This window comes from Heloderma suspectum, chromosome 4 (genome assembly GCF_057233095.1).
Source record: "Heloderma suspectum isolate Gila_16-S chromosome 4, 16-S_ref, whole genome shotgun sequence".
NCBI classification, from domain to species: domain Eukaryota; kingdom Metazoa; phylum Chordata; class Lepidosauria; order Squamata; family Helodermatidae; genus Heloderma; species Heloderma suspectum.
In genome coordinates this window covers 48,529,583-48,552,953 of record NC_139461.1, presented here as the reverse complement: position 1 = coordinate 48,552,953, position 23,371 = coordinate 48,529,583, and the positions used below count along the sequence as shown (strand labels likewise).

The 23,371-nt window shown below is 41.6% G+C and overlaps 2 protein-coding genes across 11 annotated transcripts in view; one reads left to right on the top strand and one right to left on the bottom strand.

The window, feature by feature from the left end:
* RMDN1 (regulator of microtubule dynamics 1) overlaps nucleotides 1–17,136 on the bottom strand; it is a 47,612-nt gene extending 30,476 nt beyond the window's left edge. For 3 of the 8 annotated variants that reach the window (XR_014790074.1, XM_084849196.1, XM_084849199.1), the window contains exons 1-9: nucleotides 16,963–17,136; nucleotides 10,450–10,567; nucleotides 8,281–8,368; nucleotides 6,678–6,837; nucleotides 5,592–5,681; nucleotides 3,701–3,756; nucleotides 2,093–2,180; nucleotides 1,645–1,675; nucleotides 90–223 (exon numbers count right to left, since the gene is read on the bottom strand). Coding sequence is in view for 6 of the 8 variants with exons in the window: in XM_084849196.1 (XP_084705322.1) it covers nucleotides 90–223; nucleotides 1,645–1,675; nucleotides 2,093–2,180; nucleotides 3,701–3,756; nucleotides 5,592–5,681; nucleotides 6,678–6,837; nucleotides 8,281–8,368; nucleotides 10,450–10,567; nucleotides 16,963–17,115 (918 nt within the window). In the remaining 2 variants the exon portion in view is untranslated. Of the gene's footprint in view, nucleotides 1–89; nucleotides 224–1,644; nucleotides 1,676–2,092; nucleotides 2,181–3,700; nucleotides 3,757–5,591; nucleotides 5,682–6,677; nucleotides 6,838–8,280; nucleotides 8,369–10,449; nucleotides 10,568–12,527; nucleotides 12,673–16,960 lie in introns of all 8 variants that reach the window. The other 5 variants (XR_014790075.1, XM_084849197.1, XM_084849200.1 and 2 more) reach the window with 3 other exon arrangements.
* A 56-nt stretch (nucleotides 17,137–17,192) lies between these two features.
* The window catches only part of CPNE3 (copine 3), a 43,703-nt gene continuing 37,524 nt past the window's right edge, over nucleotides 17,193–23,371 (top strand). Inside the window, exon 1 of one of the 3 annotated variants that reach the window (XM_084849191.1) lies at nucleotides 17,193–17,654. The gene's annotated coding sequence lies outside the window, so the exon portion shown is untranslated. Of the gene's footprint in view, nucleotides 17,742–23,371 lie in introns of all 3 variants that reach the window. The other 2 variants (XM_084849193.1, XM_084849192.1) reach the window with 2 other exon arrangements.

The following is a 23,371-nucleotide window of genomic DNA, read 5'->3' as shown; positions in this document are numbered from 1 at the left end:
TCAGAACATGTTCTAGACATTTTGCAAAAACATTAAAAATATGGAATGTTTGGCATCTGTTAGCATACAGTGACAACTGGATTGCTTACCTGCTTATCCTCCTCTGTGTGTGATAGTCTTTCTTTGGCCTTTGTTAACCACAGAAGGGCCATCTTTCTGTTGTTTAACTTCATGTATGTCTTTCCCAAGAAGAGCAAGTTTTTACTATAGAAATTTGGCTCAACTGCACAGAAGGAAGAGGTTTTACTTTACTATACTATAGTCAAAATGTATCTGCTTTTAGCTTTAGAAAAAACATTGCATGATCTGACATATATATTTCCAGCTACTCCTGATTCAGTATTGTACAATGTTTACATGACCAACAAGGTTTAGCTTTGCCCCTTTTACACCAGTAATCATTTCTAACTTGGTAATGCTGGTTTGTGTATACATGCATGTATTTTACAGGAAGACACACATAACTCTGAATTATTATACCCCATAACTGCTTAACACAGGGGTTAACACAAAACTTCAGGCTTGCAGGATCTACTTTGCTTTTTACTAGAACCCTGAGATCTGTCAATCAGAGCCAGTTGCAAAGTAGTGGATCAGTGGACATCTGTAAATTAAATTAAAAATTAAGGAAAGGGGTACATCTAAGCTCATAGCCCAAGAATTTGTGATAGATACCAGAACCAAGCTCAAACGTCTTTTCACACAAAAATCCACTCGTGGTTTTCCCTCCTTAACTGTTCTTTTTGAGCAACTAATTTTCAGGGGGACCTTTTCAGTTCTTGCTACTGATAGACAATTGGAAGTCAGAAACCCTTGCTGATCTACTGCAAATCACTAAGAGATCTACCAGTAGATCCCAATCTACTTTCTGCCAATCCCTGACTTAACACCCAGGATTTACTTTAAACATGTACTCCGCAACTGAAGGACTATGAATAGATGGTCAGGATCCAAAGCAGCACTACTATCTGCTTTGCTCACACAGAAGAGCTTTTAAATCTCCATGGGCCCCAAGGTTTTCTCCCAATACTGGGAAGCCCTCCAGAGTAGCACCCCATAAGTCACAATGGACTGCCGTCAGAAGGAATTTTTGCATTTCACCAATACCCAAGATGAAGTACTTCTCACTTGTGTACAGGAAGCAGGGTGATGTCACCCGATACATCTACATACAGAAATATATATTGCTTTGAAGTGATGTTTTAATACCGAATTCATCACAGGCTATAATATTTTAGCAAGCTTTTTGAAAAGGGTCTTGTAGTAATTTCTACACGTAATTAGTGTAAAAAAACTTTGCATGTTTAGTACTGTGAAATACTGTTTTATCTAGTTTATTACACAATTTGGAGAGGACCTGGGAAACACATTCTAACTTCTTTTATTTAGGATCATCTAGGATTCCTGCTGTGGCGGCAGTTAAAATCCTGAGAGAATGCGGCTACCTGGATCCCTGTTTCAACTTCTAGAGAAGATAAAATGAAGACATCTGTATAGTTGAATGTCTCAATATTTCTGAGATTAGCTATGGATATCAAAGCCTCTCATTTGTCCCTCACAGGCTATTAACAGTATTTTGGTTCCATATTTTAACTGTCCATGCACAAGTGTACCTCATTTCCTACAATGCTACATAAAACTTACCATCTTCAGCTTTCTGAAAGTAACGTAAAGCCTGCAAAATATTAACAGTAAGATTAGTACAGTACTGCTGAAGTAATCCAAATCCCTCTAGTACAGAAATCAACCAACTGTGTAGGGTAATTGCTGTGCTTACTAAGAAATGATGTTGTCTGTGAGATGTTTCTTCCTCAATATGCACTTTTAGGAGGACATGTTTATTTGGACATATAATTTAAACTCTGGCATTGTATTTTGTTAAACAACTCTCATGTTTTTGATGTGATGCTTTGTTAAGTTCCAATATAGCTACATTTATTTTTTTAGAATCTCAAGTTCTGTCTGATCATGTTCCATTTTATTGCACTACGACCTTACGTTTAAGGTGATTAACCTTCCATATCCTTCCAATATTTTAATTACAATACACTAATAAAGAAAAATCTATGCATAGACTATTGGGACACAATACCTCTTCATAGGTGGAACTTGGTGGAGTTGAGAATAAAACTGCAGCTATTTTGCTCTGATACCATGGCATTTCAGCAAATGTGTAACACCTGTTAGAAATGCAAAAAGAGAAGTTTGTACTTTATGCTTTTACATTCTGTTTGCATATTTTGGTGGAACTACCCTGACCTCCAAAAGCCATGTTGTCTATCTGAAAGCAAATGAGTGGAAGAGGCCAAAATGTCTAGCCCAACAGGCAGTGCTTCCAACAGATTAATTCAACCTACAGCATGAAGTGCCAGAAGACACAAGGAACAAATTGCAGGCAACTGCAAACTCAAACGAGTTAGCGCTAGCTAAGTCATACACTACCAAGGAAGTAAACCAGGGTGTGGTCTGCAGGCACACGAGGCAGCCACCTCACTGAAGCGAAGCAGGGCTGGCTCTGGTCAATCCTTGGAGAGGAGACCACCTGGGAATCCCACATAGCCACTTTAAGTTCCATGATGGGAGAAAGGTGGGATACAAATGTAATAAAAATTAAAATAAACATCAACATCCATGGTCACTAGCCAACCTGACTTAGGTGAAAATTCTTTCCCCAGATCCAAAAATATAAGGGAGAAGTAAGGTGTTCCACCCCATTGGGCTGATAACAGTTACACAGTTCTAGAGGGTTATTTTGAGCAGGGTAACAGTGCAGTTGGAAGAGGCGGTTAAACACCTCCTTAACCGCCACCCCTTTCTGCGTGGCTGCTTTAAAGTATAAGAAAAAATGCCAAAAGATACAAGTACAGATCTGTCATGATGTGTATAGTTTAGCCCTTTGTCCATGATGAAGTACATCTGTGCATTAGTTAGTCAGTTTGTAGAAGTCCTTGTTCAGGCCATCTCAAAATGTATGCAGCCAAGCCACACACACACACCCTGCCGCTTGAGCAACTCCAGCAAAGCTGTGGCTTTTCAACAAGCATGAGGAAAATAAGACAGGAGCTGCCAGTCCTACCCCCTTTTTGAAGAAGCTGTCAAGTCAGGATTGGGCAAAATGGCCTCTCCTCGAATGTGATAACTAATCAAGGAAATAGGTGCTAATGAGGCTTCAATTCCTTGTGCTACTGAAGGGCAATTTGAAACTAAAATTTTAACCATTAGGTTAAAATCTAATTTAACCATTAGACCAAAAAAGAGAATCTTTACTTGACACATCTCTCAACTGGATGACCAGAACTTAGGAAATCCCTTTATATAAGACACTTAACAGGGATTAGGCAGCATATAGAAAAAGGAAGCAAGGGAAGGGGATAGGTTTTGCAGTCTGAGCAAGAGACAAACTAATCCATATAGGAAATATCAGTCCATTCTTCCTGACTCCTCAAACTGGAGTGTTGAGCTTTGGAAAATGGAAACTACTCGTTTCAAACTGACCAATATAACCCTGGTTCATTACAAGATATTGTTTCTGAAAGGGCATTTTATAAAGCTGTTTTACAGACCAGTACCAAAAGGATAGTTTATTGAGCTGGGAAGATGTTGCAAGTCTTGAAGCCACTGAGCAACCATTTTGTATTCCGTCCAGAGAGAGAAAATGTTGGTGACACAAGTATGATTCTGTTTAGAGAGACTTTCTTACCAAATACCCATAAGATGAAGTGATGTAGCATCCTTTGGATTCAGTTCAATTGCTTTCTGCCAAGAAAAGGCAACATGTGAAAAGCTGCTCTACCAGTTCTAGTTTAATACTGATGCTATCCGCTTCAATTCCGCCCACACCCAACCTTTGGCAAAGCTAAGATTATATTCTTGGAACTTTGTGTCTCTCTGAAGAAAACACTATTTCATATTGGTTAGGTTTCGTATCACTTAAGGGAAAGGAAATGCCCTGCATAGTCAATAGTATTTAGCCCATTACACCTTTGTGGGAGATCAACGATTAAACAAATAAATCATTAAAAGCGTTTACATTTCTGATACATTCTTCTTCCACCATACATTGCTCTTTATCACCGCTCAGATTTGGAAAGGCAGTGGGTGAGAGGACAAGGTTCACATCAAGGTTCAAAGGCCTGCTGCTGGATATATTCAGGATTAAACATACTGCTTTTAAAAAAATTAAGTGCATTTGCTGTGGTTACTCTGAGGAATGTAATCAAGTGGCCTCAAAATGGCATTCCTGCTACTCTCTCTCTCCTTTACACAAACATACTTTACTTAAGTTGCAAAGGTCTTAGCCATCCTCACCACACCTAAAAAGTTTTCAATTGTTTGTATATCTGTTCCTTACATTTATTTTTACAAAATGGGCAAAACTGACTTCAGCTGACAAAAGCAGCATGTGATGATGGTCAGAAGGAAGGGTGCAGTCCCAGCATCAGCAGATCAGAAAGAAGCTGCACCAAACTGAAAGGAGAGGTGCAATTTTTGCAGCAAGCCAAAAGCAGCCCCCACACCAGCAATCTTTTCGAGGGCACTGTGAAAAGGGTTGGGGGGAACTGTGTCTGCCCCTGGTTTGGGGAAGGAATGCATCCCCACTGCCAAGGCAGCCAGGCTGGTGCTCCCTCTATGGCAAGGGCAGACAGTGAAATTGCCACAATGCAGTAAGACAGGAAGCATCAATCTGGCTGTCTCAGCAACAGGAATATATTCCAGACTCTCACAGTGAGGGCTATGCAGATGTGTTAGCCCTCAGTGATGTCACCATGAAGCTAAATCCAACTCACCATGTGGTGATGCAGTGTCATTGTATACGCGACAGGATTCCTGATTGGCTGGGATCACTAGAGGGACGTTCAAGTTGATATTTAACAAGTTGATACAAAAAATTGTAATGAAGCAACAAAGTGGGCAAGGAGTGGCTGTGAGGCTTAAGGGCACTGGGAGGGGCAGTGTTGGAGTGGGGAAAGGGGTGAAACTCTTGCAACCACTTCTTTTGCCCAGAATTGTTAAGGTGATAAAAATTCAGTTCAGCCCTAGGAAGAAGGCTATGAGCAACTTTAAAAGATAGAACTACCAAATTCATGCTACTATGAAGAGGAAATGGGAACCAGTGAAGAAACCAAGAATGTCTGAATGCGGTTGGAATGGCTAACATTCTAGGCAAGGGGGATGAGGTAAAAAAAACAACACCTTATTGCTGAGGAAACTAGGACGTTTAATAAAATATAGAAGATAAGCCAACATCTTAACACTGTAGATAGTGAGTTAAAGGAGTCATTTTAGCACTGATGAAAAAAGAAAAGGTAGGTGTTAACAACTTGAATACAAAGCCAAAAGAAAGGAGGAAGAGCCAAGGATGAATTCTAGGCTGCATAACTAGATGTTGTAGTCAGTAAAGACTGAGCACAAGAACGCACTGTTAGAGGATAGTACCATGTAGCCTTCATACTGTGTTTAAGGGTTTCGTTTAAACCTGTGGTCTGAAAACATTATTTCTCAAAACAGTTGGCATTTCGTGCTACAAAATATATCAAAATACCAAGCATAGAATAAATGGGACACAAGCTTTGGAACTCATGCTTAATTACCTGGAAGTGTTCCTTAATAACAAAAGCATTGGCAATTTTTTTCTTTATTCCTTCATAATCTCCAACATCACTGATGCAGATTGCATACCACTAAATAAAAAGGAGAGTTAGATAGATTATTTAGGAATACTGAAAGGATTTTAAACAATAAATATGAAATTACTGTCATTCAATATGTCAAATATAAAGTTTCTACCCATGTTTAAAATAAAACATTAAGGGCGCAATGCCATGCATGTTTAGACAGAGGAAAGGCCTACAACTCCCAGCATCCCCCAGCCAGCAGAATGCTGGGAGTTGTAGGCCTTTCTTCTGTATAAACATGCATAGGATTGTGCCCTACATGTTTTTAGTTCAATTCTTTTGCTTTGGTTTAGATCACCAGTGACAGTACTTTCCAGAGGATAAAATTTCCCTCAACTTTCTAGAGATCATGCCTAGATTAACTCGACTAGTTTCCATGCAGAATAATTTACACACATTTTTCTATATTACTAACAGAAGGAGCAATCCTATCAGGATAGGCAGCTGCCTGTACAGTGGGAGGAGCACAGAGGGGATCCTCCCCTCTGTGCTCCAGCTGCCCTGCATTCGTGGCTAGATAGCCGATTTCGGCTGTCTAGACATGGGATGTCAGAGCATGGGGTGGGGAGGCCGAACAACACATAGGAAGTGTCATACCAGCCGTTCTGCACTCCCCGCCTCTGGAAACACCCGCTTTTGCCCCGCTCCATGCTCTTCCGAGCCCAAACACAATCCGCGCCACCTATGAGGTGGCGGGGGCAGGGAGACAGTTCCTGGAAACCGACCAATCCTATGGCCGTCTAAATAAGTGGCCATAGGATTGGGCCCTTATTTATTTATATTTATATACCATCTTTCCACAAATGTCACCAAGGTGGAGTACAACAATACAAAAACAATGATAATACATGAAAGCAATTAGACCTTATTAAAACATTAAAACAACATTAACACCGCTATTCACAGTTTAAAAGGGCTACAGGAGAATTATAGCCATTTTCCTTTCTATTCCCACATGCCCAGAGACAGGCAATGGAAAAAAAATTCAATTTAATTATTCACCTTGTGCACACTAAAACATGATGGATCTTTTTCAAGTGCCTTCTTTGCATAATCAAGGGCTTCATAGGTCAACTGCCTCTTTTTCTCTGCAGAAGTATGACTAAGCTGAGCCAGGTCACGAGATGCTCGTGCCAGGCGCCACAGCACCTGTGCATTCTCACTACAAATATAACAAGATACATTAATCATGACCAGGCCATAGACAATAATCAGTGTAGAGACATAACTATGGTTTGGAGATCAGGAGTGCCACGGGCTAACAGGTTAGGAAAACAGAAGATGCCTTATACTGAATCTAGCTTAGTATTGTTGACCCTAACAGGCAGCAGCTGTCTGGGGTTTAAGGCAGTTTTTTCCAACCCTACCTGGAGATACCTGGGACCTTGTGTCTGCAAAGCAGGTGCTCTACTACTGAACTACAGTCCCTCCAATGTCCTTCTTTTGCCTCACACTTTGATTTTTCTCTTTGTTTTCTGACATTAGGACTGAAGGCCAAAAGGAGAAGAATGAACTTTACACAAGTGATTTGTGACACACCTCAGTGAGCATTCAGAGACTATAAAAATCAATGTCCTGATCTCATTAGCAGACTTCTTCCTGAAAAGAACAGGTTACAGTATAACAGCCTTTTATTCTTAATATTATTGTTCAGCTGCACTCTAAAAGACCTTACTTAACTTCTTTAGGGTGCGATACTGTGGTCTCAGAGGCCACAGGATTGTTTTGAATTGCCTTCTCTGAGAGCAGAGTGTGAGAGCTTTGTCTTTGTCTAGGGATATTATGATATGGGATTGTTGTATGTAGCTTGATCATGGATCAGCAGGTAATGTAATCCCATGCCATATTCCAAGGAATTGTAATTTTACAAAATTCCTGGAATTAACACACAGAGTTTTTAGAGGACTCTTGAGATCAGGCCTGTTTTTTCATCTTTTCATTTTAAAATCTCAAGCAGTTTCTATGTGATTCACATGTAGGGATTAGCCACATTAAAAAAAAAGGACAGGTCTATCACTGGCTATTAGCTATGATAACTAAATCAAGCTTCCAGGTTCAGAAGTGGTATGCTTCTGAACAAAAGTTGTGGGGGTGGGGATACTTCATTTAAGTCCTGCTTGTGGCTTCCTACAAGTGGAAGGCTGGGCCACTGTAGGAAGAAGTTCTGATCTAGCAGGTTTTTTCTTAAGCAAGTTACTGTTTCATAAGCCAGCCCACCCCATAAACACCATCTGAAATAGGGATGGAACACTGACCATCATACAGGTTTGTTGCAAGGACAACTGAGAATTTTTGAAGCATTTTGAACACTTTCAGTGTATATTGTTGTTACTACTACTACTACTACTACTACTACTAAAACCTACTCCCAAATACTTATTGTTTTCTATTAGATAGCCCTTGCCTGTCCACTTTACCAGTGGAACTAGGAAACCCCCTTTGTTTTCATCTTGCTGTATCCAATGGCTTAAAGACCTAACAAGGCTACCTTTTAGGGAGTTGGCAGAGCAGCAGAGCCCCCTGGTAAGAAATGGCAGGTTCCTGTTTCTATGCTGTGGCCGTTCTCATGACCAGAGCCCAGAGACAGCATGCTACAATAACGTACCTGTTTTTGTGTTGATTCAGCAACTGACAAAGCTTTTCAGTTTCCCCACTCCCATACAGATAGTCTGCTTGATCTAGGAGTTCATCTGCTTAAGGTTGATTAAAACAAAAACAAGTGTGAATATGTTATTCCATCAACTGTGTATTAATAGCTCTAAGGGAAGAATAATCCAGCTGATGGTTCACAAAGCACATAAAATTAAGGTGCAATCCTGAGTGTGTTTAGCCAGAAAAAAGGCCTACAACTCCCAATATACCTCAGTCAGCCATGCGCAGGATTGCATCTTTAGTTACGATTCTCTTTTCTGTTCCTTAAATCAGCCTTCTTCAACCTGGTTCCCTCCAGATGTATTCAACTGCAATCTCATGCTGGCTGGGAATGATCAGAGTTGTAGTCCAGCACATGTGGACTGCACCAGGTTGGGGAAGGCTGCCTTACCCAGTCACTACTGCTACATGCCACACTAACCGCATTATGCAAACTTTTTATCAGTTTTATTTCCAGTTTCTGACAGGGACAATCTTACAAATTAATATTGCCTTTATTCAATTGGGCATAAAGGACAAGCTACGTTTCAGTATATTAGCTTTAACTATCCTGTTCCCCACATACAAAACTCCCTTAAAGCCTAAAGGCCTAGAAAAAGCCGGATGGCCCTTGGGAGAGCAGCACTGAAGACAAATAAACAGCCAGGGAAGGGAGTTTCTCTTTCAAGTTACACTGTGCCCCCCCCCCCCCAGCTTTTCCTTATGTTATCTGTTCAAATATAGGTTTGAGGACAAATTTTCAAAACTGATGGCCCATTTCTGTAAGCTGCCTTGAGTGCCATTATTTGATAGAAAGGCAGGATATAAATCAAATATTATTCTATGATCTATGAAACACACAAACTATGGTGTATTAGGGTACAGTCCTACGCATATTTAGCCAGAAAAAAGTCCTACAACTCCAAGCATGCCCCAGTCAGTATGGGAGTTGTTTTTTCTGTCTAAACGTGCATAGGATTGTGCCCTCAGTGACTTAAACGGACACTAACATAGTTTCTTTGAAGGAAGTACCATTCACTTCAAAGGAATGTATACTTGAATAATTGTGCTCAAAACCACACCCCAACTCCCGAAGCCAAATTATACATTAACTATAGACAATGCCTTCTATTAGAGTAGCTGAGGTGGCACCTCACAAAACTGCTGAACATTTGCAATACACATTACAACCAATTACCAACTATATTACAAGTCAGACATGTAGATTTGTTCCAATATAAGTGGCACCATGACAGCCAAAATTAACTTTCCCTGGGGTACTTAGTAACTCTGCATGGCATAGCTATGCTGCTTCTGAGTGGCTGGTTTCTTTTTACCGCTTTTCCTTGCCACCGCTGTAGCCCGGCAAAACAACCCATAGTTCTGGCTTTGCGCATAACAACTTATGGTTTAAACAACCCAGAGTTTACAACCCAACAACAAACCATGGATTCTCTTTCTGGGTTGTTCATGGTTAACAAACCATGGCTGTTAGCACGGATGTGTTCATATATCACAACAACCCAGAATTAAAAAAACATGGGTTAAATAAATCATGGGTTAGCGTTATGTGCGAATCAGGTCACTGTATGAAAAGTCAAGGTAGAACATGATGGACCTTTGAATACTGAAGGGGTTTAACAAAATAAATTGCATGTGTGTATTTACAAAACTATGCAAAGACAAAATATAAAATACACTGTAGGTAAAGCATTGTAGGTTACACTATTGCTACCATTACAGCACATGCCCTCCGCTGTATACATAAGTAAGGTCTATAGCAATGGAGATATTCTGCTAAACAAGTTAGACCTTTGGGTTGAGCTTGCATATCATTATAAGTATCTTGCTAAATTAAACCCCTAGTATTGACTTCCTTTAAATCCATAAATTCCATAATTAAGCCAGTGCTTCAGGGTTCAGTTTAACAGCTCCCAAAGAGCCAAAAAGGGAGGTGCAACTGTAAAAATAGTAATACATTATGATATCCTAATTCCAACTTCTCTTAAGAAATTGATTTTTTTCTTCATTATATTTCACTTATAACACTAGGAAACTAAACACAGACACAGGAAGTTAGCTACAGAATTATATCCACAACTGTGTGCCTTCAATGGTTTTTAGATTTGTTGTTACAGCTTACCTTGGACATTAGCATGAACCAAAGCAGACTGAGAGATTAATATGTATGCTTCATATCCCAAGTAAGACAGTGCTGAAAATGCAAGTCCTCTTCCAAAAAATCTAGATTTTTCAAGCACCTGACAGAGAAAAACATCAATGCTATAATCCTAAGTGTGGAAGTAACTTCAATGGAAAAATATAGAATTCGCTTCTGAACAAAAACAGGTTAGATTGGGTTATTTGTATACAAATTTACTCTGATGGAATTCTCATTCCGCAGCTATAACTTTGAGATCTGAGTTTTATAACTTATGTTTATCACTCAGATCAAAAAGATTGCTGTGAAACTAGTTCTGCAAGCCCAAGAGTACTCGTGCAATGCAATCCCCTGCATATTTACTCAGAAGAAACTTCCAGTGGGACGTTTACACAGAATTGCAGTTTGGGGCTTACTTCGGGTATAACAATAAACTATGGTTTGCGTGTAGATATGAACCCAACCAGGCTCACTAACCATAGTATGTATGTGTTTGAGTTTGGGTTGTGAATCACAGTTTACATTGTTACATACAAACTCAGCATCCTAGTTTATTGCATCACTCTACTCTTGCTGCCCACCTGGTTAGAGATATGCAAGGGAAGGGTGGTTCAAAAATGAAACCACTCTCATGGCTATGAAACTTAAAGATCCCTCCCTCCCTCCTCACCCTGCCTGGCAATCGTCTCCCCCCCCCCCCAACTCTTCCTTGTTCATTTCTCCTTCTTCAGCAAAGCTGCTTACTTCTACAACAGCATTTTAAAGGAGGGGGGATTAAGAACATAAGAAGAGCCATGATGGATCAGACCAATGGTCCATCCAGTCCAGCATTCTGTTCACCCAATGGCCAACCAGCTGCCTATGGGAAACCCACAAGTAGGACATGAGCGCGAGAACACCCTCCCAGTTGTGTTCCCTAGCAACTGGTACACATAGACATATACTGGAAGTAGCATATAGCCATTGAGACTAGCAGCCATTGATAGCCTTATCTATGAATTTGTCTAATCACCCTTTAAAGCCACCCAATCACTACATCTTGTGAAAGTGAATTCCATAGTTTAACTACGTGCTCTGTGAAATGCTACTTCATTTCATCTGTCCTGAATCTCCCACCAATAGTAAAGGAGATAAACCTCACCCTATCCAATTTCTCCACACCATGCATAATTTTGTACACCTCTATCATGTTTCCCCTTACTTGCCTTTTTTCTAAGCTAAACAGTCTCAAAAGTTGGAACCTTTCCTCATAAGGGAGTTGCTCCACCCCCTTGATCATTTTAGTTCCCCTTCTATGCACCTATTCCAACTCTACAATACCCTTTTTGAAGTGCTGTGACCTGAACTGTACACAGTATTCCAAGTGTGGTCACACAATAGATTTGTGTAAGGCAGTATGATACTAGCAGTTTTTTTATTCCTTTCTTAATTATGCCTAACATTGAGCTAAGCTGTCATTAAGCTGTCCACCACAACTCCAAGATCTCTTTCTTGGTCAGTCACTGCTAGCTCAGATCCCATCAGTGTATTCATGAGTTGGGATTTTTTGCCTCAACGTACATCACTTTACACTTGCTTACACTGAGGTACCATGGGCACTTTTATATAATTGAGAGATACATGTTTAAAGCACATATTTGCTCTTATCAAGCTAGACCAACCATTTAATAGGGGCAACTGTATACTTTGCAGTGCCACAACCTGCTCACCCACTTTTATATCCAAAGGACCCAAGTTAGTGGATTGTAGTCCTATTTAGAGTAGATCCATTGAAATGAATGTGATTTAAGTTGGACTAACACTGGAAACAACCCACTGTTAACCCATATTCTTCCACTTGTTCACTAGAAAAGTTTTAGTATTTATGTATTATAGTTATTTGTATCCTGCTTTTCAGGTTACAAAGCCTTCAAAGGCAACTTCTCAGTAACATTAATATTAATGTATTAATATATTTTGATAAAATCAAAGGTAACTTCTCAGTAACATTAATATTAATGTATTAATATATTTTGATAAAATCACAGCGAACAGTATTAACTCATAAAAGTCATCAGGACCTTCCCATACAGCAGCTGGTGGTATGATCCTGTGGGAGAGATGGTGCAGTCTAGCTGGAACAGGAGCAGGCAGCTGGTGTTATCCTCGTCTGTCTCCCTCACTCTCCTAGAATCCTTCCCACAGGATAGTTGGTGGTAGATGACCCTGTGGCAGGGAGGGAAAGGTCTAGCTGGAGAATGCCATGGTGGCTTCAGTGCCTCCACAATCCTGGAAAAATATATGCGTCTTTATTAAAAGACTGGCCACAGGTGGAGACAGAAAGCACCGAGTGGGATGGGAGTCTGTGGCAGGCTGTTAGGACACTGGATGTTAAATTCAGATCTGTTTAGATATTCTAAGGAAGGTTGGTAGTTGCAAAGAACAGATAATTGGGAATTCTGTGCAGGGACAGAGTTCGTTTGCACAGCTTACATTTGGGGATACATTTGGGGAGGTGGGTGCTCATTTGGACACCCACAATACCATATGGAGAGACAGTTCATTTGCACAGTTGATACCTAGGAAGATGAGTGGATGTCATTTGCAGGTCTCCTGAAACAGTGACCTGTGAGAAGGTCTGGGGTTTGTGGGGTGATCTGATAGAAATTCATTGGCTAACTTTGTTTATATACTGCACAGGACACAGCCAATGCAGTGGCAAAGTTTAACATAAGCCGCCCAATATTCCTTTTGTAACTCAGGAGAATTTCGAAAGCAGGTTGTGACAGGGAAAAGGAAGTCGGTTGTTCAACATTTTATTAACTTCAAAAATTCCTTTGGGCTAGCACAAGCCTCTTTCATGAGTCTAAGGGTAAACACATTTACTTAGAAGTAACTCCCACTGAACTCAGTGTAATCTACTTCTGAGAAGACATGCACAGGGCTTACACAATAAGTGGCTCTTTCGATACCAGCATATGGCTCCAGAATTTAATACTTAGAATATAGTATTTGTTAAACTATTGACACTACAAACTCTCAGTATGTGAAAAATCAGTCTTAAGAACAACGGCTTCATTAAGCAGAATACATTGTAAGTGAAAAAAGCAAGGGCTTAAAACACAAAAATAACAACCTATACCAGATTCTCACCGGAATATAGAAAACAAATATTTATATTTCTGTCATAAAGTATGGTGCTATTTGACTTCAGGGAAAAAAAACATTTTGGGATAATGGACATTTTGTGAAAAGTACAGGGAGCCAAGACATTATTTTATAAAATCCATTATTTAGCACCACACCGCACACTATTATCACCATATGAACTGTTGAACTGGATGTGTGTTGCAGTTCAAATTAAATAAGAACTTCCTCCTGGACAAAAAATTGAAGCTACCGTATGGCTTTAGGGACAGAATCAGGGATTTATTAAACTAATTTAGCTTTATACCATAAAGCATGAAATTCAATTTCTTTTACTGGGTTTTGTTGTGGGATACAACTCATTGCAACAATACCTCATTCACTTGGATATTAAGGACCACTTCAATATTACTCATTAAGACTGAACAGTCACTGACTGTACATAACGTATATCACATTTGAAATAGGTACAGGCATCCATTTTGGTGTATGTACATGCACGGGGCAATCATCCAAAAGGTTGAAGTGGTATTAAAATTTCTATCATTAGTGAATCATTTAAATAAAAGAAATCCATCTGACAGTAAATGTACTACCCTCTGTCACAACAACAAGGTTTCCAATAAATGTAATCTACTTTTCTCCTCATATTAAACCAGTATCTGCAATTCAAAAGGATATGTCAACACACATCCAGAAAGTCAGGTTTGCTTAGCTTGAATGTCAAAACAAACAAACCTTTTTAAAGCTACAGACATGATTATGTCTTATTAGAGAACAAAGACAGGGTTCTATTTCATAAGCTGAATGTTGTGGTACCAGCATTAGGATAAAGAGTGCTTGGCGCTGCTCTAGAATGCAGTGCAAATTGTTTCCAGCTCTGCTAGAAATTGACATTTCAGATTTTGGGAGCCAGGATCTGCAGAAATTTGAGGATATATTTAAATTACTAGGGATGAGTATTAATTGTTTTTATCTGAGCCCTACTCAGCAGAACTTGAGGAGGTTTGTATGACATACAAGCTGGTGTTTATTTTCAATTTTATCATTAACCAGCCCTCGGTAATAACATTAACAGCCATATCTGTATTTCTCACAGATTTCCATACAAGTTGCTGCCAAATAAAGGACTTTAGTCTTGGTGTAACTATTATCAAGTCTGACCATAAAGCTTTATCAAGACAAATTTAATTTAAAGACAAATTATCATATACTCTAGGAAAACAATTCCAGCTCACTTAAACATATCTTCATTATTGTAAAACTAAGTTCAGTTGGGCTTAGTCTGACACAACACACTTTCAAAAGGCGTCCCTGCCTGGGCAGGGGCGGCCTACTCCCCACTTAAGGAGGAACAGTCCTTTGAAAGTACAGATCCAACAGTTTAAAAGGGTGTCCGAGGCTGTATTGTGGGTGTGACCAAGAGAAGGAATTTGTGTGGATATATATCAGGGGTGCTGAAGCTCAGGCCCACAGGCCAAATGTGGCCTGTACGGTAGTCAAAACTGACCCTCTAGAGTTCCCTAAAGGGCCATGCCCCTTCCCCTGGCCCTATCCCCCTTCCTTCGACTGCATATAGTTTGGTTGTTTCCCAGCTTTTGCAGTTTTCTTTTAATTCTAAGAGCTTGAAATGCCTCTGCTAAAGCTTAGTTACTGGCAGTAAGAGCTTTAAGCTAAAATATGGTGCTATTTTTGTCCCACCCTTTTTTCCTTCAACCCAGCCCACCACTGGAAAGTGGACCCCCGAGAACTTCTCCGAGACTGAATTCCGCCTTGGGGCTGAAAGAGATTTGACATCCCTGGTATATATGAATGGGGATCTGGCCTCACCCACTGCTCACTCTGGACCTGACCATTCTGGCCCTGCCCAGAGTACGGCCCCCAACAGATTTCCACAGAGGGAATATGGCCATCAGCAGTAAAAAGATTGCCCACTCCTGGCTTAAGACAGTTTCCACATATACTGAAGGAACAGAAAAGTGCTGTTTTGTTATCAACTCCAAAAGAGACATAGCAAAAACATATTTGTGAACAAAAAAAGAGGCAAAGCCTCAAAAATGCTGGAATATATGGAATCTTCACACACACAAATATATTTAACTAGACCACTATTAAGAGCTCACCCTCAACTGAAAAGTTAACAAGCTGTACTGTTGCAAAGAGAATAAAGATCCTGAATATAGCCTACACTGTGTACGTGCAGGATCATAACTCCATCATTATCCAATATAACATATTTGTGTGGTTTCCCCATCAGTGGCAATTCCTTCACATAGAATGCAGAACTCAAACAAAAACCTCTTAATTCCTAAGGAACAGTCCATATGTATTTACTAACTTAACGGGGGGAAAACAGGAATTGAAACCACCAAAACCTCATGTGAAGACATTTCTGAGCTGCACAGAATGCTTGCTGATCTACAAAAACTATAACATTACAATGCATTTCAGACTATACAACCCTTCTTTGGGGAAACATAGTACGCCAGCGTAAAGAAAAATATTTAAATATGCATTATTATCAGATGATGAGCTTACTGTTTGCGTTTTATTATTTTTTTCCACTAGATCAATAAAACTTGAGCCTTACAGCCTTCTCAACAAAGGGCTTAATTTGAGCCAGAGTTCAGGCGGCAATCTCCATAAGCACTTGCATAGTCGCAAACCTCATTTGCTTCAGTAGGACGCCTTTTAAATAAATACACACAGAACTGGATTGTTAGTCAGCTTATTAGGGAGTAAGTGGCACTGGACTCCGTGGAAACTTACTTCTAACATGCTTAGGAGCGCACTAGAACAGAACTACTTTTAAAGTGGAATGCCTCAAGCTGCAAACTTATACAAGCTTACTTATGTATCACTGAACACGGTGGGAACAGTGCTTAGCCTCGCAGCCTGAGGCATTCTAAACCTGAGGATGTCTCCAGAGTAACCATGCCTAGGATTGCACTGCACAGTAGTGATGGGGATGGGGGGTGGGAGAACAGAGAAGGAGCCGTAGGGCCAGGTTTTCCACTGCGAAGAGAAAACTCCCTGGAAAAGACCCTGATGCTGGGAAAGACGGAAGGCAAAAGGAGAAGGGGACGGCAGAGGATGAGATGGCTAGATAGCATCACGGATGCAATGAATATGAACTTGAGCACGCTCCGGGAGAGAGCGCAGGGCAGGAAGGCCTGGCGTGCTATGGTCCATGGGGTCACGAAGAGGCGGACACGACTGAACGACTGAACAACAACAATAAGTTTTCCACACCGCGTCCACCGAACGCGGGGCCAGCGCTGTCGCCGCCCGCCCTGGAACAAACTCAAGACACACTGGAAGAAAACATGGGAAAGGCTAACAGGGATGCACGTCCGAGCGCAACTACACCTCGCTTCCCCCGCCTCCTCGCCCCGAAATAGCTCGGCGCCGCCAGCCGAGTCTCACTCTCGGAGCCTCGCAGAAGGGCCGCGTCCCCGCCAAAGGGGCGCCCCGGCACAAACGTCGCACCACCGCGGCTACAGCGGTAGCACCCGCCGCCATGACACAAACCTTTTCCTGTTCGGTCCACGCCGGAAGTAGTCACCGCTCAAGGCCACCACAAAAATCCTCTCATCTCTAGGGGGCGTCTGGTGTCACATCCTAGAAAAGTCGGGGTTGTACACACCCCGCGTCACTTTGGTTCCCCGCCTCGTGGCGCCCGCTCCACCCAGCGCGATTTGCCCAAACAACCCTCTCGGATTTCCCGCGCGCGAGAGACCGTCGCCGATGACGTCACGGGGCAACGTTAGCGTTCCCGCACTCGGGCCGGGGTGGAGGAGCCCCGTCACGTGACCTGTAGCTTTGTGTGGAGATTTTTTTTAAAAAGGAAGAAGGCAAGCTGTGGAAGAAGACAAAACAGCGCGCATGCGCAAGGCCGGCAGCTTGCCTCGCATGCGGGAGCCGTTGCTTTGGTTACACAATCTGTGAGGGGGAGAAGGAAGGGCGGGACGTACGTAGGAAGCGCCCCCCCGATTAAGTACCTGAGGGGCCTGGCGTCGGCGTCGTCATCAACTTGCATCGCTTCGTGGAGGGGGAACTGGGTGAGGCCCTGCCTGGGAAGAGGGACCGCTGCTTAGGGAGGGGTCGTGCTCTCTGGAGGTCTGTGCAGCGCCTAGCACACGCCGCAGGTGACAGAGCAGATGAAGCAGCGGAGGGGGAAGTAAATGAGCGTGTAAGAAGTGCGGGGCGGGGCAGTAATACAGGTAGCCTGTGCTCCGTTGCTTGTAGGGACTCTGGCTGGATGGGTGAGGTGTGGGGAGGGCGACAGGTGGGAACAGACATCTAGGAAAAAAGGGCGAAGAAACCCCAGATCGTGCCCTGAACCGATATGCTGGAAACTCCTCCCTTGGACAGTACAGCCCATCCTAAATCTTAGAAAGTTTCCAGAATTTAAAATCAACTAAAATCTCAGCTGACTTAAATTTGCATTTCACTGAAAACCTAACACAGTTTTTGGTTTTATTTAAGTACATTCTATTCACTTGTATATCCAAGGTGATCTCCCAGTTAAAATGAGCTGGCATCTCAGTTTCTCTAAACATGTTGATGTTCACATTTTGTTTTGGTTTTGTCAAGAAGCCCAAGGAATATCCTTTACTTCTTTGTATATATAAATCAGTTGCATCTTGGTTAGAGAGTGTTTGTGGAGTGTGTCTGGGGAAGGGGGCTTTGCTTTGAGCGCTATATTTCTTGAAGGAAACCCCAAATCTGAGAGTTGCAGCTAAGAGCTTGCAAACTTTGTCAAATTCAGTGGGAACTGATAGCATATGTTGTGGACTAAACTTTGGTTGAGGAGGGAAGCTGGTTGTGTAGTGGGTGTGGCTCTTACGCACTAATGAGAGTATGAGAAACTGGAGGCTATGGGATGTGATGCCAGCTTCAGGCATTGCATGTTTTCTAGGCAGAGAGCACTTCATTAGATCAGCATACAAATTGCTTTGTCTAGCAGGCATTGTTTGCCTCTGCTGTGCTGCCATTGCACCAGTTTTTCCCCACAGTAAACATGTCAAATGTGAAAGACAGACATGTGTCCTAAAACACACAGTGGGCTGAATCAAGGAGTTATGGCTTCTTAAATCTTTAGGGATGTGTGTTTGCCCTTCACACTTTACATGTCTGCTGTGGAAATCCTTGTATAGCACCTGTGTGGCTGCAGCAAACACATTTTTTTCTTTCTTCCTTGTTCCCTTTTCCTCTTGTGTCATGTTTTTGTCTACTTGTCACAAACATGTGTTTCGCTGTGTGTATGTGGTGAGTATGTTCCCTAGGAAGCCAGGGAACCATGGTAGCCAATAATTGATTCCCAGAGCATGTGCGTGAGGTGAAATGGACGTCATCATATGTGGCAGTGTTTGTAGGTGAAGAACATAAGTGCCCTGCTGGTTCAGTCCAAAGATCCATCTAGTTCTGTATCTTTTCCCCACAGCCAGGTTCTGTTGGGAAGCCCACAAGCAAGAGCCTTTTCCCACTGTTGAGCTCCAACAACTGGTTGCAAAATCATGGTTTGTACTAACCATAGTTAAAAACCACACTATCGCTTGAGCTTTCAGACCTACCATGAAGGTTTTCTCAGTAGCTATGCCCAGGATCTGGAATTCCCTGCCTAGAGAGGCTGATCTAATTTCCTTGGTATTGGCCTTCTGCCGAGGACTTTCCTGTTCTTGTAGGTGTTTAGCCTGCTCTGTTGATTATTTCTCTGCCCTGCAATATTGTTCTGTTAACTTACAGTTTTAAGTTTTAGCTGGCTATTGATTTATAATTTTTAATTAAACTTTGTGATTAGTTAGCTGCCTTTGGCATTAAATATGGAAGGACAGGATACATTTTTAATACAATAAAATAAATACATAAGACAAACCATGGTTTGGAGCTACATCTGTTTTTGTCTCCTATCTGCACAGCGCTTGGCTTCATACGTTCACTCCTATATTCCTGGTGCCTCAGCCTTTTGACACATAGTAACTAGATTGTTTCCATGGTGTAGCTGTCTCTTGACACAGAGCCATGTGGTTTGTCTGTGAATTCAGACTTAACAGCAAACCACTGTAAGCACAAACTGGTTTCAAACAGTCGTTTCAGGTATTCGTCGTTCGGTTTTAAATAAAGTGTGATTTATGGGCAGACTCAGGTTCAGATATTAAAACAAGCTATGGTTTCATGGTATATCTGAATCCAGCCTTATTCTCCATGTTGAATCTGTCTAATCGCCTGCCCTTCATGAACGTGATAAATGATGTAGGGAAGCATGACTTGTATAGAGGTTGTGGTAGAAGTGTTTGGGGAAGCCTGCAAACTGTCTCCATCAGGCCCTGTTTCTGAGCATTTCTGGGCCTAGCTGGACTCAGAGGGCTTTTGATCAGAATCTGCATGGGAGTTCATCTGTTCATGTTGTGACTAATTATGAAATAGTAGTGGAATGACAGGACTGCTAAATCGGGATGCCATCAGAATCTGGAATCAACTGGTGTCCAGGTCCATCTGATAATTTTTGAGTGGGTCTATAAAAATACAAACGCATATAGGATCTTACAAACCTGATTTGCCTTATCACCAGCTTTCCTAAAATCAAAATTATAGGACAGTTAGCAGAAGCAATGCAAGTGATTTAAATTTCTTCGGTATATAGGAAAAGAGATCTGGGGTAACAAGCTCCCAACCTAAAACTTCCAAAAATCCCTCAAAGTTAACTTTAACTGAAGGTCATATTTGATATAAAATGCCATTTTCTATTATTTCTCTTTCACATTGTTGTGAAAAGAAAATATTATAAGCCATATCAGGTTTGCCTTCAATGAACATTTTGGATATTTTCCAAGCTTCAGCATAAGTCGCGCTATTTTTACCAACTTTGTTTAAGGCTCATGATTAACTTGAAGCTTGCTCTAACAAAGTGGGCATATTGACATTTTGCTGATGAGTTGGCAAACAACAAAGAGTCTTGTGGCACCTTTGTTGTTGTTCAGTCGTTCAGTCATGTCCGACTCTTCGTGACCCCATGGACCATAGCACGCCAGGCCTTCCTGTCCTGCGCTCTCTCCCGGAGCGTGCTCAAGTTCATATTCATTGCATCGGTAATGCTATCTAGCCATCTCATCCTCTGCCGTCCCCTTCTCCTTTTGCCTTCAGTCTTTCCCAGCATCAGGGTCTTTTCCAGGGAGTTTTCTCTTCGCATTAGGTGGCCACAATATTTGAGCTTCAGCTTCAGTATCTGTCCTTCCAATGAGCACTCAGGTTGATTTCCTTTAGGATTGACTGATTTGACCTCCTTGCAGTCCAGGGGACTCGTAAGAGTCTTCTCCAGCACCACAGTTCGAAAGCATCAATTCTTCGGCGCTCAGCCTTCCTTATAGTCCAGCTCTCACAGCCATACATTACTACTGGGAAAACCATAGCTTTGATTAGACGGACCTTTGTTGGCAAGGTGATGTCTCTGCTTCTTACTATGCTGTCTAGGTTTGCCATAGCTTTCCTCCCAAGGAGCAAGCGTCTTTTAATTTCATGGCTACAGTCACCGTCTGCGGTGATCTTGGAGCCCAAGAAAGTAAAATCTGTCACTGCTTGCATTTCTTCCCCTTCTATATGCCAGGAAGTGATAGGGCCAGATGCCATGATCTTAGTTTTTGTAATGTTGAGTTTCAAACCAGCTTTTGCACTCTCCTCTTTCACCCTCAACAAGAGGCTCTTGAGATCCTCTTCGCTTTCTGCCATTAGGGTGGTATCGTCTGCATATTGGAGGTTGTTGATAATTCTCCCAGCAATCTTAATTCCAATCTCTGATTCATCCAACCCGGCATTTCTCATGATGTACTCTGCATATAAGTTAAATAAGAAGGGTGACAATATGCAGCCTTGTCATACTCCTTTCCCAATTTTGAACCACTCAGTTGTTCCATGTCTGGTTCTTACTGTTGCTTCTTGACCCTCGTACAGGTTTCTCAGGAGACAGGTAAGGTGGTCTGGTACTCCCATCACTTTAAGAATTTGCCACAGTTTGTTGTGATCCACACAATCAAAGGCTTTAGCATAGTCAATGAAGCAGAAATAGACGTTTTTCTGGAATTCTCTTGCTTTCTCCATGATGCAGCGAATGTTGGCGATTTGATCTCTAGTTCCTCTGCGTCTTCGAAACCCAGCTTGTACTTCCGGTAGTTCTCAATTCGCATACTGCTGAAGCCTTGCTTGTAGGATTTTGAGCATCACCTTGCTGGCATGTGAAATAAGTGCAATTGTGCGGTAGTTTGAACACTCTTTGGCGTTGCCCTTCTTTGGAATTGGAATGTAAACTGACCTTTTCCAGTCTTGCGGCCACTGTTGAGTGTTCCAAATTTGTTGGCATATTGACTGCAGCACTTTAACAGCATCATCTTTTAGGATTTTAAATAGCTGAGCTGGAATACTGTCATCTCCGCTAGCTTTGTTGTTACTAATGCTTCCTAAGGCCCACTTGACTTCACTCTCAAGGATGTCCAGCTCAAGTTCAGTGACCGCACTATCATGGCTATCGGGGACATTAAGATCTTTCCTGTATAGTTCTTCTGTGTATTCTTGCCACCTCTTCTTAATCTCATCTGCTTCTGTTAGGTCCCTGCCTTCTTTGTCCTTTATCATGCCCGTCTTTGCACAAAACGTTCCCTTGAGATCTCCGATTTTCTTGAAGAGATCTCTTGTCTTTCCCATTCTGTTGTTTTCCTCGATTTCTTTGCATTGTTCATTTAAGAAGGCCTTCTTGTCTCTCCTTGCTATTCTCTGGAACTCTGCATTCAGTTGGATATATCTTCCCCTTTCTCCCTTGCTTTTCGCTTCCCTTCTTTCGTGAGCTACTTGTAAAGCCTCATCAGACAGCCACTTGGCTTTCTTGCATTTCTTTTTCTTTGGGATGGATTGAGTTGCTGCCTCCTGAACAATGTTACGGACCTCCGTCCATAGTTCCTCAGGCACTCTGTCTATCAGGTGTAATCCCTGAAATCTGTTCCTCACCTCCAAGGAGTAATACATTTATTGTGCCATGGACTGGAGCCCAGTTCATCATAGGAGTTGATAGAAGTTTGTCTCACTTTTAATTTAGTCTTCAGTCATGTCTAAAAGAGCTTGAAAACGTGGTGTAGTGTGGTCTGTTATAAAGTCTGAGAATCCCTGAAAATACAGACTGTTTACAGTTCCTCCACCTCCACTTGTGTGTTTATATACACTTGGAACTCAGGATAACACTTCATGAACCTGAGGAAATTGAATATTGTGCACAATACCTTATGCCATAGTATTTAGACGTTGTTAGTCTTTAAGGTGCCACAAGACTATTGCTTTCACTTCAGAGAGAGCCTTCTGGCCTACACTCAGAAGTGTGGTTTATTGCATTGCTCTTCTGCAGCGTTCCTATTATCAAAATAACAATGAGGTGTTTAACTTACTTTGTGCATCTGTAAAGTTAGTCCAAAATCCATAATTAGACGACGTTCACTAGAACCAGCCCAACTGTCACAAAATAGGTAGCAAGCTTTCAAGTTCTCAAGAACTCTTCATCAGGCTGGATATTAAACAATGCAGGGGTGGAGGTGGGGATATGGCTGGATATTAAATAATGGTTCCTGCAGCATTCGTTCACACACATAATATAGGAGTGGATAGCAGACTTGAGTAGATTAGGCTTCACAGATAAAGAAACTATAATGATTTCCCCATTTTTGAGAATGTAAAAACCAGTTGTTAATCACATCTATTTCTGTCCTTAGATGAAACACACAGGTTCCTTGGTAGGTGG